The 13,896-nt window shown below is 39.4% G+C and overlaps 1 protein-coding gene across 3 annotated transcripts in view; it reads right to left on the bottom strand.

Annotated features, from left to right (window-relative positions):
- The window catches only part of abcc3 (ATP-binding cassette, sub-family C (CFTR/MRP), member 3), a 151,380-nt gene that overhangs the window by 74,105 nt on the left and 63,379 nt on the right, over positions 1 to 13,896 (bottom strand). For all 3 annotated transcript variants that reach the window (XM_039739515.1, XM_039739514.1, XM_039739513.1), the window contains exon 4: positions 9,589 to 9,726. In XM_039739515.1, the coding sequence (XP_039595449.1) occupies positions 9,589 to 9,726 (138 nt within the window). The remainder of the gene's footprint in view (positions 1 to 9,588; positions 9,727 to 13,896) is intronic.

Raw genomic sequence — 13,896 nt, 5'->3', positions numbered from 1 at the left:
CTTGGTAAGGACTAGCCGTCCCCTGTGTAGTTGTGAAACAGGACAGCGAGGAGGGCCCTGCCTGGCTCCCCACTCCTGACGTCACGCTTTCCCCTCCCCTCGGCCTGCAGCCTCTGCCTCAGATTAGCGCGAATATAAATCGCTAATGTAAGCGAACTTTGATTCTAAACGTGATGAGAGAAGTTGCAAAACCAACCAGAATGTTCAAGCAAATTATAGAAGAAAAAAAAAAAAACCCAATCTAAATCCGCTAAGAAGTTCTCTCATTCGCTAGCTAAGCACAGGTAAGGAATACGCCCCGAGGCTGGCCCCGCCCACTGCACGTCTCTTGGATTCGCACAAATAAATCGGTACTGCAAGCGAACTATGATAGCGCGATGACAGAAGGCGCAACATCAACCGGAATGTTCAAACAAATTATAGAAAAAAAAACCCGATCTCAATCCGTTGAGTGGTTCTCTCGTGAAAAACGGACAGACAGACAGATGTTGGATTTTATATATGGATAGTTTTGAAATCTTTCTGCAGAGGTCACTTAAACTTAATAATTGGTTATTTAAAAAAAAACCACTCACGCACACAGTGACCTGAGACATTCAATTTCAAGTCGATTGCCATGTGCACACAATATAAGGGATATACATTAGACACAAAATAAAGTGTCACGCTTAAAGTCACAAGCAGTGGCCCTCAGTGTGCTTGAGCCATTGGTTATGCACAGGTTACAATGCATCATGAAGTACAAAGAACGGTTCTGATTTCGCTGCTAGTACATCCTCTTCTTCACCTTTTCTTTCACGCATATGGACAACAAGGTGAAAGTGCTACCCAAAGTTTTGTTGTCTTTGTATTTGATAACTATGACAGTTCAAGCTCTTGAACGGTGAATAGAAACCAGAAAAAGTATTAACAGTAGCTTCATGTTTACCGTTTTAATCAGCAGAAAAAAATCTGCCAGTCAATTAATAAAAGTGGCTGCTATTTACATAAACACATAACCTCCTTTCACCAACCACTCAGTACGTGGGATTTATAAGCTTAACAAGTATTAAAATGTTAAACTATTACAATTGTCGGACAGCTTTTATCATCTTTTAAACATATTTGTAAATATTGGACACCTTTACTTTTTTTTTTTTTTAAATTCTCTCTTGGGGAGAAGTAATACGAGGGTGTTGTACCGTGTTAGCCATTACGAATGTAGTGAGAAGTCAAGCAAAATGACCCTTTTTATTGGCTAACTAAATAGATTACAATATGCCAGCTTTTGAGGCAACTCAGGCCCCTTCTTCATGCGAGATGGAATACAGAAACTGGAGCTCCCCGTGTTTAAATACACACTAGGACAAATACAGCAACGGAAAACCTTCAAGCGAGACATCTTAGATGTAAAAAAATAATCGACCTCTCCAGGCTAAGATTCATTTAGAAAGAGAGGAGAACAATGTATAGTGTCAAGATCTTTTGTCTCACAAATGTTTTCCTTCTGTCTTTAAACACGGGGAACTCCAGTTTCTGTAATCATCTCACCTGAAGAAGGGGCCCGAGTTGCCTCAAAAGCTTCCATATTGTAATCTGTTTAGTTAGCCAATAAAAGGGGTCATTTTGCTTGACTTCTCACTCTTGGGGACAAATACAGCACATCTACTCTAACTTTGTCAATTAAATGATGAAAAATATAAAAGAAAAAAATGATTTCTGTAGACACTATAGAAACAGAGGCACATGGCACTACTCGGAGATGTGGCATGTGATTGAGCGTCAGGCCAAATGAAGCCAGGCCTAAAGATAGAACAGGAAGCTTTGAGAATCATTTAGTGGAACTGGTTTTATAGATGGGGAGGAAAAGAAAACTTTAAAATAATGTGTGCTAAAAGGATGACTGTGCATGAAGTTTATAAAGTGATTAGAAACATGTGCTCAGGCTTGATAACGGTTTATAAAAATACTTTCACCGATATGAAGTGATGTGCTAATACTGACTGCACAAAAAGGCTGGGTGAGGACATTGTTTGCCAGAAGTGATGCTTACAGTTTTTTTCTTTCTAAATATAACTACTGTTAGAAGGTTGAATTTTGTTATTATAGTCCAAAACACAACTTCTTTTAAAAGTGGTTCACCGAAGAAAAAAAATGTCATTTTGACTTTGATAAAACTATAGAATAGCAAAGAAAACATCTTCAACAGATTTAAAACACAAGATACAGAGAATGCTATGTAGGACACTCATCATCGCAAATTTTTAAAATGTCTCCTCAAACATTTCGTGTGCCGTCTGGCCACTGTGTGATACTCAATTATGTGCAGACAATGCACACCGTTTTCATTATTCTGTTAGGATTAATAACATGCATTATATTGCAGAGAATACAATCTCAAACTGCAATGCAAACAGACACGCGGTGCCCACTTTTTATGCATACAATATCAACATCTTTGTTTCTGGAATATTCAAATTTATTACATAACTACGCAAAGTATCCAGCATTGCCTTTGTGTATATATATATATATACATATATATTATATATAGTGGCAGTAGGGGGCGCTAGTGCTCCCTTGAACCCTCAGGTACAACTCCAGACACCAGGTAAAAGTCCAAGACTCTATATTGTTGTCCCCAGTGCACCAAGCACCCTCCACACTACTCATATAATAAACCAACTCTCACAATAACCTCTCCTCCTCGCCCAGAAACTTTGCTCCTCTCCCACCCAGCACAGCTCAGTGTCTGGACTGAGGCATCTTCCTTTTATAGCCCCTGACCTGGAGGTGTTCCTGTCCCAGCAGTCCACAGTTCCTTATTCCTTCCGGGTCAGGGCAATCAGTCTTTTACTTCACCCTGGGAGCACGCCATTCCTTCCAACACAACAGAGCCCACAAGTCCCCCCACAGCGACTTCTGGTGGTCCCCAAGGTATCCAGCAGGGCTGTGTATAAACACGACAGAGTCCATAAGGCCCTGCTGGACCTCGGGGCACGATCCTGCTGTCGGGAGAGCTCCTCCTGGCGGCTCCTCTGACACCTATCCCCATATTACAACCACATTTTTCAATGAATGGAAGGTCTTAAAAGTTTATACTTTATTTTGAAACAGTAATATGCTTGCAAAATTTCAACAACATTGAATGTGCAGTGTGCACATTACAACCGCAGTCCCTGATGACATTTCTGAAGTGTCATAACACCTGTATTTTAGGTTGGATCAACAGCAATCTACAAGTAAAATTTTGTGAAAGTCGTTGTGTGTAATAAGAGACAACATGCAATCTGAGGGCTGAAATGGGACCCTTACTGTGCAAAACAGATCAAGAATATCAAACAAATCTGAGAAACTCAAAAAGACAGACACAGGCTATTACCATTTTATTCATACAAATATCAGATTCTGTATTTCAAAGACAATTTTTGGAATATTTTATTAAAGGATCGTTTTACCAAAACCAAAAAAAAGAAATCCTCTTTAGGGATTGGACAATATGTTCAATTACAATATTGTGACACAATTTGCATTAGAATTAAGTTTGCGGAAACTGTATAAGATGTGCTCAGTTTTACTTAGCAATTCCACATTCACAGAAACCCTAGAGGGATGGCTGTGTGTGTATTAACAGATAACTCCAACTGCCCCATTGTTCCACAACGCTCCCACCTTAACTGCTAACGACGCTCGTACTCTTCTGTGTCCACAAAATGCTCATGTGATCAACAAACTCTCTCCAAGTTTTAATATCTGCTTGCACTTTTAAAATAACTTAATTTAAATTGCAGGAGCAGCACCGTTTACCTGTCACTGTGTAATGTCCTGAAGTGCGAGTTATGAATCTTTACACCCTTTGCTACCTTTCAGAAGATGAGGTACTTTCTCACTTGGCAAATTTTCAGAATAAGAAACTGCATGACTGACCCTGTCATTTGCATATTCTTCCATTTAATATTCATGCTGGGGAATGTATGTGATTTGTAGGATCCTGTGCCAACTTTCTCATTAGGTCTCGTACTGTCAAAATCAAACCACCCAAATGCAGGCCCGGTATATTTTTGCCTAATTGGAAACGTTGAGAATGATTAAGTGGTAACCTCTGAATTTAATTTAAACCTTCAGTGAAGGCAAAACTCATTTGCCAGCAAATTAGCTGGAAATGGGGACTCAGCTCATTGACCCCCCCAAATCATTAGTTCTTCAGCAATCTATTGTGGAGTGCAGCACTGTGTCATAATTTAACAAAAACGCTTTGAATAATGGGCTGTTTTATTTGGTTATTATTGCTTTACATATCAGATGAAAAGTTGTCACAGGTCTACAAGGTATTTACAGAAACAACAAGTGGCACATTACGCATCATTACTAACTTTGAAGTAATCACTTTAAGTTGAAATGAAAATGCTGCACTCAAGTGTTTAAAACCCCAACACAGTTACACTGCTGCTAGGTTGCAAGATCATAAAACTCTTCAAAACTGCGATAATTCTCCTTGAAACTTGGAGCCCCAGCCATTTCTTGGCCAATCAAAACCCTTTACTAGCCGTCTTCACAAATACTTGATTTTTTTATTTGAAAAATGTCATTTTTCATTTGGCTGACAGTGAAAACATCATTAATGTATGTTTTAATAAAGGCTTATTTATGGGAGACCCCACAAGAACACAGAGCCTGGACAGAACGTAAGCTCACCACAGGATACACCCATGGACCCATCCACCGACAGCACAACAGTTTGTAGTTGAATAAACCGAGCCATTCTTCTAAATGTGAAACGACATAACATACAAAAACCAGGAGGCTATGCACATTCCATACAGACATCCGAAATATGCTGCAAGTTCTCATTAACTGAAGTCACTGCTCACAGTTTCAAGGGATGAAGTTGGAGTTTTAATTTTGTTCACTGGCTTGGTAGAATTTTAAAGCGGTGTTTGTTTTCCTGTCACATCCTAAAGACAAGCACATTAGGGGACAAAAAAACCATTTAGCCTAACCCATCGTCAAGTCCGAGTGTGGACGAGGGGACTCTAAGGTAGCGAGTGTCTCTGCCAGGATTACCGGTCATTCTGTCCTCATAACGTAGGCTGCCAGGATAGCCTGACGGCCACTCTAATAATGTGCTGGGCTTTTTGAGATACAAAAGGAGAAGAACAATTAATAAGGGAATGAATGAAAGAACATTTGTTCACATATGACATTTGTGATGCTTAATGCAATTTTAAACTGCATACTCCCCTCTCAAATGTTCTTGTAATTTTAGATTATGGTATGCCTTTGCTCGCCCAATCCCACTTATGTCACTGTATAAAATGTAATGGCAGAAAACTATGAAAAGAACGACATTTAACAACAACACCACCACTTACTTGTATAGCACGTTTATAGAAAATATATAAAAATTAGGCAACACAAATTAACAAAGAATAAAAGTACAGTCCGATGGCCAGGAAGGACAGAAAAAAAAAAAAAACACAAAATCTGCAGGGGCTCCGAGGACATGAGACCACCCAGCCCTCACTGGGCATTCTACCTACCATACATGATCTCAATCAGTCCTTATGGTTTTCAGGCTTCATGTGGAAGAATTCAATTATTAATTAATTAAATCATTATTCATTTATTTATTATTAATTAAATTCGGCACGAATTCAAAGACAGGAACTGGCCTGCATTTAAGAAATCTGACTTTAAAAAAATGCTAGAATTTTCAAAAATTCATAAGACTTGGGTTAGGAATTTACAGATGTGCTCAAGGGAATGAATGGAGAGATAAACAAAATGTTATTTATCCCAAAAGGGACATTTAGTAATAATAATAATAATAATTAATAATATATTTTTTTATATTGTGCCTTTCCCATGCTCAGTGTGCTTTTGGGTTTTATTTTATTTATTTTTTTTTTTAAATATAATACATAAACTAGGGGGCTTCGCTCGCTCACCCCTGGGTTTTGGTGACCAGATATACAATTTTAAGAGATTGTTATTTTCATGGGAATTGTTACACATGCATTAATTTTCACTTTTACTTTAAAACTTTAGTAAAAACAATATTTTAACTTTTTTTCAGGATCCCATTGAATTTTGATTCTGTGTTTTGATTTACATCATTACAACACAACGTACAGTGGTGTGAAAAACTATTTGCCCCTTCCTGATTTCTTATTCTTTTGCATGTTTGTCACACAAAATGTTTCTGATCATCAAACACATTTAACCATTAGTCAAATATAACACAAGTAAACACAAAATGCAGTTTTAAATGATGGTTTTATTATTTAGGGAGAAAAAAATCCAAACCTACATGGCCCTGTGTGAAAAAGTAATTGCCCCTGAACCTAATAACTGGTTGGGCCACCCTTAGCAGCAATAACTGCAATCAAGCGTTTGCGATAACTTGCAATGAGTCTTTTACAGCTCTGGAGGAATTTTGGCCCACTCATCTTTGCAGAATTGTTGTAATTCAGCTTTATTTGAGGGTTTTCTAGCATGAACCGCCTTTTTAAGGTCATGCCATAGCATCTCAATTGGATTCAGGTCAGGACTTTGACTAGGCCACTCCAAAGTCTTCATTTTGTTTTTCTTCAGCCATTCAGAGGTGGATTTGCTGGTGTGTTTGGTCATTGTCCTGTTGCAGCACCCAAGATCGCTTCAGCTTGAGTTGACGAACAGATGGCGGACATTCTCCTTCAGGATTTTTGGTAGACAGTAGAATTCATGGCCTTCCAGGTCCTGAAGCAGCAAAACAACCCCAGACCATCACACTACCACCACCATATTTTACTGTTGGTATGATGTTCTTTTCTGAAATGCTGTGTTCCTTTTACGCCAGATATAACTGGACATTTGCCTTCCAAAAGTTCAACTTTTGTCTCATCAGTCCACAAGGTATTTTCCCAAAAGTCTTGGCAATCATTGAGATGTTTCTTAGCAAAATTGAGACAAGCCCTGATGTTCTTTTTGCTTAACAGTGGTTTGCAACTTGGAAATCTGCCATGCAGGCCGTTTTGCAGGCCAGTCTCTTTCTTATGGTGGAGTCGTGAACACTGACCTTAATTGAGGCAAGTGAGGCCTGCAGTTCTTTAGACGTTGTCCTGGGGTCTTTGTGACCTCTCGGATGAGTCGCTCTGCGCTCTTGGGGTAATTTTGGTCGGCCGGCCACTCCTGGGAAGGTTCACCACTGTTCCATGTTTTTGCCATTTGTGGATAATGGCTCTCACTGTGGTTCGCTGGAGTCCCAAAGCTTTAGAAATGGCTTTATAACCTTTACCAGACTGATAGATCTCAATTACTTCTGTTCTCATTTGTTCCTGAATTTCTTTGGATCTTGGCATGATGTCTAGCTTTTGAGGTGCTTTTGGTCTACTTCTCTGTGTCAGGCAGCTCCTATTTAAGTGATTTCTTGATTGAAACAGGTGTGGCAGTAATCAGGCCTGGGGTGGCTACGGAAATTGAACTCAGGTGTGATACACCACAGTTAGGTTATTTTTAACAAGGGGCAATTACTTTTCACACAGGGCCATGTAGGTTTGGATTTTTTTCCTCCTAAATAATAAAACCATCATTTAAAAACTGCATTTTGTGTTTACTTGTGCTATATTTGACTAATGGTTAAATGTGTTTGATGATCAGAAACATTTTGTGTGACAAACATGCAAAAGAATAAGAAATCAGGAAGGGGCAAATAGTTTTTCACACCACTGTATTACTTCCTGTGAGAAAGTATCATTTCTTTCTCTCTAATAAATAAAATGACTTTTTTGAACGTTTGTCCATGCTCTTTCTTCTTTGCTTAGTCGTTGACGTGTCATCTAGAACGTATAAAATTATTGTCCTGATAAAATTAATGACCTGAGAGCGCAGGATGTGTGTCTGCCTAAAGTATTCACACGACTGAGGTTAGATGACCGTGTTGTTTGAAAATAGTTGTAAGTAGGGACTTCATACCGCTGCAACGTTTTTGGAATCTTTTCATTCTCGCTGGCAACACGAATTAGACGATCTACAAGTCTCCGACTTAAAGTTTAAATCTGAACAATATATTTGATCTCTTTTCACTGTTCCGTTATTTCACAGAGTAATAATTTTTGTTTGTTTGCGCTAATGTAATCTTTACTATCCTTTTATCCTTTATCTCTAACCTGCTCTGCATGTGTGCCGCGCCAACGTTTTTGAATTCTTTATGACGTTCTACTTTGTCATCTAATCTTTGTCCTTTATTTCTGGCCCCAGGCGTGGACTCGTCTCACGGGACGTATAAGGGTCTCTATGAGAAAATCACATCTTGTCTCCTTATCATGAGCTTTATTTTATAACAGAGAGATATTTTAAACAAACAAATACACAAAAGAATTGCTAAAAAGAAAAGGTTTGGCTAAAGATAAAAAGAGCAGGCACAGTGGCAGTGAGGCGTTACAAAGGCATATTGCCATTGCAGTAAAGGCACCCCAGAAGCGTTTCTAGACAAACTTCTGCAGAATACTTTAGCTCAAAGTACTCTGCGATGGCGTGTCAGAGAGACAACAACAACAAGATTTATTTATATAGCACATTTTCATACACAAAAAAAATGTAGCTCAAAGTGCTTTACAAAATGAAGAACAGAAAAATAAAAGACACAATAAAAAATAAACATAAGTCAACATTAATTAACATAGAATAAGTAAGGTCCGATGGCCAGGGTGGACAAAAAAAAAAAAAAAAACTCCAGACAGCTGGAGAAAAAAAATAAAATCTGCAGGAATTCCAGACCACGAGACCACCAGTCCAGTCCCCTCTGGGCAATCTACCTAACATAAATCAAACAGTCCTCTTTGTATTTAATGATGACGATGAGACGATGTACAGCTTTGTTCATAATGGCTGCCAGCTTGGTTTTATGTGAAGGAACTGCACAAAGCTGATGTGTCAGACTAAAAAGCATATTGCAGGTTTACTGCCTAAAGTTGAGGCAGACGCCATTTACTAAAAGCTAGCAATAAGAGGGCTAAGTGTCTGTAGAAGGTTTCCCTCCTACAAAAAATTGTTTTCATTCCCTTAAATATCTTGGTTCATTCATTTAAAAAATAAATAAATAAATAAAATAACAGCCTATGAGAATCATATACGGTACTGACAATTAAATTCAGTCATTCAATCAACCATCCACACATTAATTATCCAGCCTGCTATATCCTAACTAGAGGGTCACGGGGGGTATGCTGGAGCCAATCCCAGCCAACACAGGGCTCAAGGCAGGAAACAAACGGAAACAAACCCCACACATACACACATACACAACTAGGGACAATGTAGGATCGCCAATCCACCTGAACCTGCATGTCTTTGGAGTGTGGGAGGAAACCCACGCAGATACGGGGAGATCATGCAAACTCCACGCAGGGAGGACCTGGGAAGAGAACCCGGGTCTCCCAACTGCGAGGAAGCAGCGCTACCCACTGCGCCACCATGCTGCCCTGTCATTCAATCATGGCATAGATTTCTACTCATCGGTTTACAGTAAGTTCATTTAGTGAATAGGAATTAAAAAAAAAAAAACAACACAACAACAGATGATATTACCATAGCACTCAGTCAAACAAATCATGATAAAGAGCTTCCTACCTTGGCTGTAGTTTCCATGATCTTGGACCTGAACGGAATAATTGCAGCAAGTACAGATAAAAGCCAAAATATAAAAAGGACTCCAGAAGACTGCACCCCTTTTAGCCGTTCATACTGGATCAGAAATGTGGCAACTAGCTATAAAAGACAAAAATGGATCCCGGTTAGTAGTTCTGAACAACATATGAAGCGAATACTTGCCACTAGAATTCTTCAAACATTTCTCTTCTTTGTATTAAAGTTCTACCTTGACATGCCTACCACTGTGGCTCTGGGGCGAAGGGTCTGCACTGGTATCCAGAAGGTTGCCATTTCAAATACCTGTTGGGGGATCCTACTCTGCTGGGCCCTTGACCTGCACTTGCTCCAGGGCCGCTGTACAATGGCTGACCACGTGCTCTGATGTGAAAACTAACAATTTCCTAATATAAGAAACTGTATACGGTGAAATAAATAAAGAACAAACAAAAACAAAAATAAAGAAAAGCACCCGAATATTTCATGGAACCTGGAGTTTTTCCAACCAACACTTACATAAGGCAAAGTGCATTTAAATATTGACCTCCTCTTTGGAGATTTTTTCAACTTAAAATACACTGCAGCTGAAAAGGCTTTTCGGCACAATAGCAGAACAGAGCTGACATTCACTTTTAAAGCATTAAGAAGTCACCCTACACCTGGAAAAGTTGTGTTTGACAGTCGACTGGCACCTTTTACATTCTTCCATTTAATAAAGATGACACCAAACTTCCTAGAAACAATTTACAAACCCATGTACACTCCCATTTTGTTCCCATATTTCAAGGCTTATATGTCATTGAACATGGCAACTGTAGTGTGTGTGTGTGTGTGTGTTTGAGAGATGCAGGGAACGCTCTATAAAGGGCTGATGCCCCCAGCCGGGGCAGGATTTAATTTTGCACCTGATGCTGCCAAAAACAGACTCCAGTTCTGAATTAAATGGACGATTCATTTAACAAATTTTGAAAATTCAATAAACTCAGGGAATCAGTAAGGGGAAAATTTTTAGATACTATAAAGTGCAATAGCCCTTTTAATAAAAAAAAGTCACCATCATCATCATCATAAATTATGTTCACATGCATGAAATGAGTTGGTCTCTTGGGACTGGTATTTACTGCCATTGTATTATTGTCATCGCCAGAACACACAGCCCTTCAGCTGAATGGGATTTGCAGACAAACGACAATCATTTTGATGGTCTTGATGCTTTGTGCCACAAATTGAAAAGCACTTTGGAGGTATTTTTCTTCTTTTCCTCTCAATGCCAATATAAAGAAAAAGACATATAAGAAGTCAAAACAATGTGTAAAAGTATGCAAAACGGATTTGTATATAATAAGATGATATTTGAAGCATTGGGTTTAAAAGATATGACTGACACGTGTTCGGGGCAAAAAAAAAAAAAAATGCATTTGAATCTGCTGGACGGCTTTTGGAGATATGATCTCACTTATGCAGCCACATCAATGACAATGCCAACCTAGCAGAGGAACTTAACAGTTTCTTTGCACGGTTTGATAAGGACAATAACCAGCCTCCAGTCAGACTCACAGCCTGTGGTCGTACACATACATGATGTGCGGCGGGCACTCGAAAACATCAATACAAGGAAGGCAGCAGGTCCTGATAATGTGCAAGTACATGTGCTCCAGGCCTGAGCCGACCAATTGGCAGAGGTATTTACACACTTATTCAACCCCTCTCTCCCCTCAGGTGTAGTCCCCTTGTGCCTGAAGTCCACAACTATTGTACCCGTTTCCAAAAAAACAAGGATAACCTGTCTTAATGACTATCGACCAGTCGCTCTCACCCTGTCATTGCAAAGTTCTTTGAACGACTGGTAATCACCCACATCAAACCCTCCATCCCAGCTGATCTAGACCAACAGCAGTTTGCCTATCGGTCAAACAGATCAACTGAGGACGCCATCTGTGTGGCTCTAAATGCTGCCCTCTCGCACCTGGAAAAGCCCAACACCTATGTTAGGATGCTCTTCATTGACTACAGCTCTGCATTTAACCCCATCATACCTAACCAGCTGATCCAAAAACTCTATGCACTAGGACTTGGTCCATCCATATGCAACTGGTTACTGGATTTTCTCACCAACCGCTCCCTGTCTGTCAGGATGGGCAAACACACATCCTCCACTCTTACCCTAAGCACTGGTGTGCCATAAGAATGTGTACTAAGTCCCCTTTTCTACGTACTCTTCACCCATGACTGCCAACCCATCCACCAATCAAACATTATTGTTAAATTTGTGCATGATACGACTGTCACTGGGCTTGTAACGGACAACAATGGAGCTGCATATAGGGAAGAGGTTCAGAATCTGACAGCATGGCACAACACCAACAACCTGGTCTTAAATACCAAAAAGACCAAACAAGTGATTCTGGACTTTAGGACCACTATTTGCCCCCTTCCTGATTTCTTATTCTTTTGCATGTTTGTCACACAAAATGTTTCTGATCATCAAACACATTTAACCATTAGTCAAATATAACACAAGTAAACACAAAATGCAGTTTTTAAATGATGGTTTTTATTATTTAGGGAGAAAAAAAAATTTCAAACCTACATGGCCCTGTGTGAAAAACTATTTGCCCCCTGAACCTAATAACTGGTTGGGCCACCCTTAGCAGCAATAACTGCAATCAAGCGTTTGTGATAACTTGCAATGAGTCTTTACAGCTCTGGAGGAATTTTGGCCCACTCATCTTTGCAGAATTGTTGTAATTCAGCTTTATTTGAGGGTTTTCTAGCATGAAGCGCCTTTTTAAGGTCATGCCATAGCATCTCAATTGGATTCAGGTCAGGACTTTGACTAGGCCACTCCAAAGTCTTCATTTTGTTTTTCTTCAGCCATTCAGAGGTGGATTTGCTGGTGTGTTTTGGGTCATTGTCCTGTTGCAGCACCCAAGATCGCTTCAGCTTGAGTTGATGAACAGATGGCCGGACATTCTCCTTCAGGATTTTTTGGTAGACAGTAGAATTCATGGTTCCATCTATCACAGCAAGCCTTCCAGGTCCTGAAGCAGCAAAACAACCCCAGACCATCACACTACCACCACCATATTTTACTGTTGGTATGATGTTCTTTTTCTGAAATGCTGTGTTCCTTTTACGCCAGATGTAACGGACATTTGCCTTCCAAAAGTTCAACTTTTGTCTCATCAGTCCACAAGGTATTTTCCCAAAAGTCTTGGCAATCATTGAGATGTTTCTTAGCAAAATTGAGACGAGCCCTAATGTTCTTTTTGCTTAGCAGTGGTTTGCGTCTTGGAAATCTGCCATGCAGGCCGTTTTGCCCAGTCTCTTTCTTATGGTGGAGTCGTGAACACTGACCTTAATTGAGGCAAGTGAGGCCTGCAGTTCTTTAGACGTTGTCCTGGGGTCTTTGTGACCTCTCGGATGAGTCGTCTCTGCGCTCTTGGGGTAATTTTGGTCGGCCGGCCACTCCTGGGAAGGTTCACCACTGTTCCATGTTTTTGCCATTTGTGGATAATGGCTCTCACTGTGGTTCACTGGAGTCCCAAAGCTTTAGAAATGGCTTTATAACCTTTACCAGACTGATGGATCTCAATTACTTCTGTTCTCATTTGTTCCTGAATTTCTTTGGATCTTTTGAGGTGCTTTTGGTCTACTACTCTGTGTCAGGCAGCTCCTATTTAAGTGATTTCTTGATTGAAACAGGTGTGGCAGTAATCAGGAAATTGAACTCAGGTGTGATACACCACAGTTAGGTGATTTTTTAACAAGGGGCAATTACTTTTTCACACAGGGCCATGTGGGTTTGGATTTTTTCTCCCTAAATAATAAAACCATCATTTAAAAACTGCATTTTGTGTTTACTTGTGTTATATTTGACTAATGGTTAAATGTGTTTGATGATCAGAAACATTTTGTGTGACAAACATGCAAAAGAATAAGAAATCAGGAAGGGGCAAATAGTTTTTCACACCACTGTATATATATATATATATATATATATATGTATATATATATATATATATATATATATATATATATACACATACACACACACACACACATCTATACATATATAGTAGTGGAGATGAAAAATATCAAAGGAAAAAAAAGGTTGTCCTCACTTGTTTATTCTGAGTTAGTTACCTTCTTCACGAAACAGTTGCCTTTTGCACAAAATATTCTTTCACTCTAAATCACTCTGCCCACATAATGCCACGGCATCCAAGACGGCTGTTGTATTTTGAAAAGGGATGAATTATGTTGCTGAAAAAAACATTTCTGATCAGC

Source organism: Polypterus senegalus, chromosome 17, assembly GCF_016835505.1.
Source record: "Polypterus senegalus isolate Bchr_013 chromosome 17, ASM1683550v1, whole genome shotgun sequence".
Classification (NCBI taxonomy): domain Eukaryota; kingdom Metazoa; phylum Chordata; class Cladistia; order Polypteriformes; family Polypteridae; genus Polypterus; species Polypterus senegalus.
This window is presented reverse-complemented; position numbering and strand designations above follow the sequence as displayed.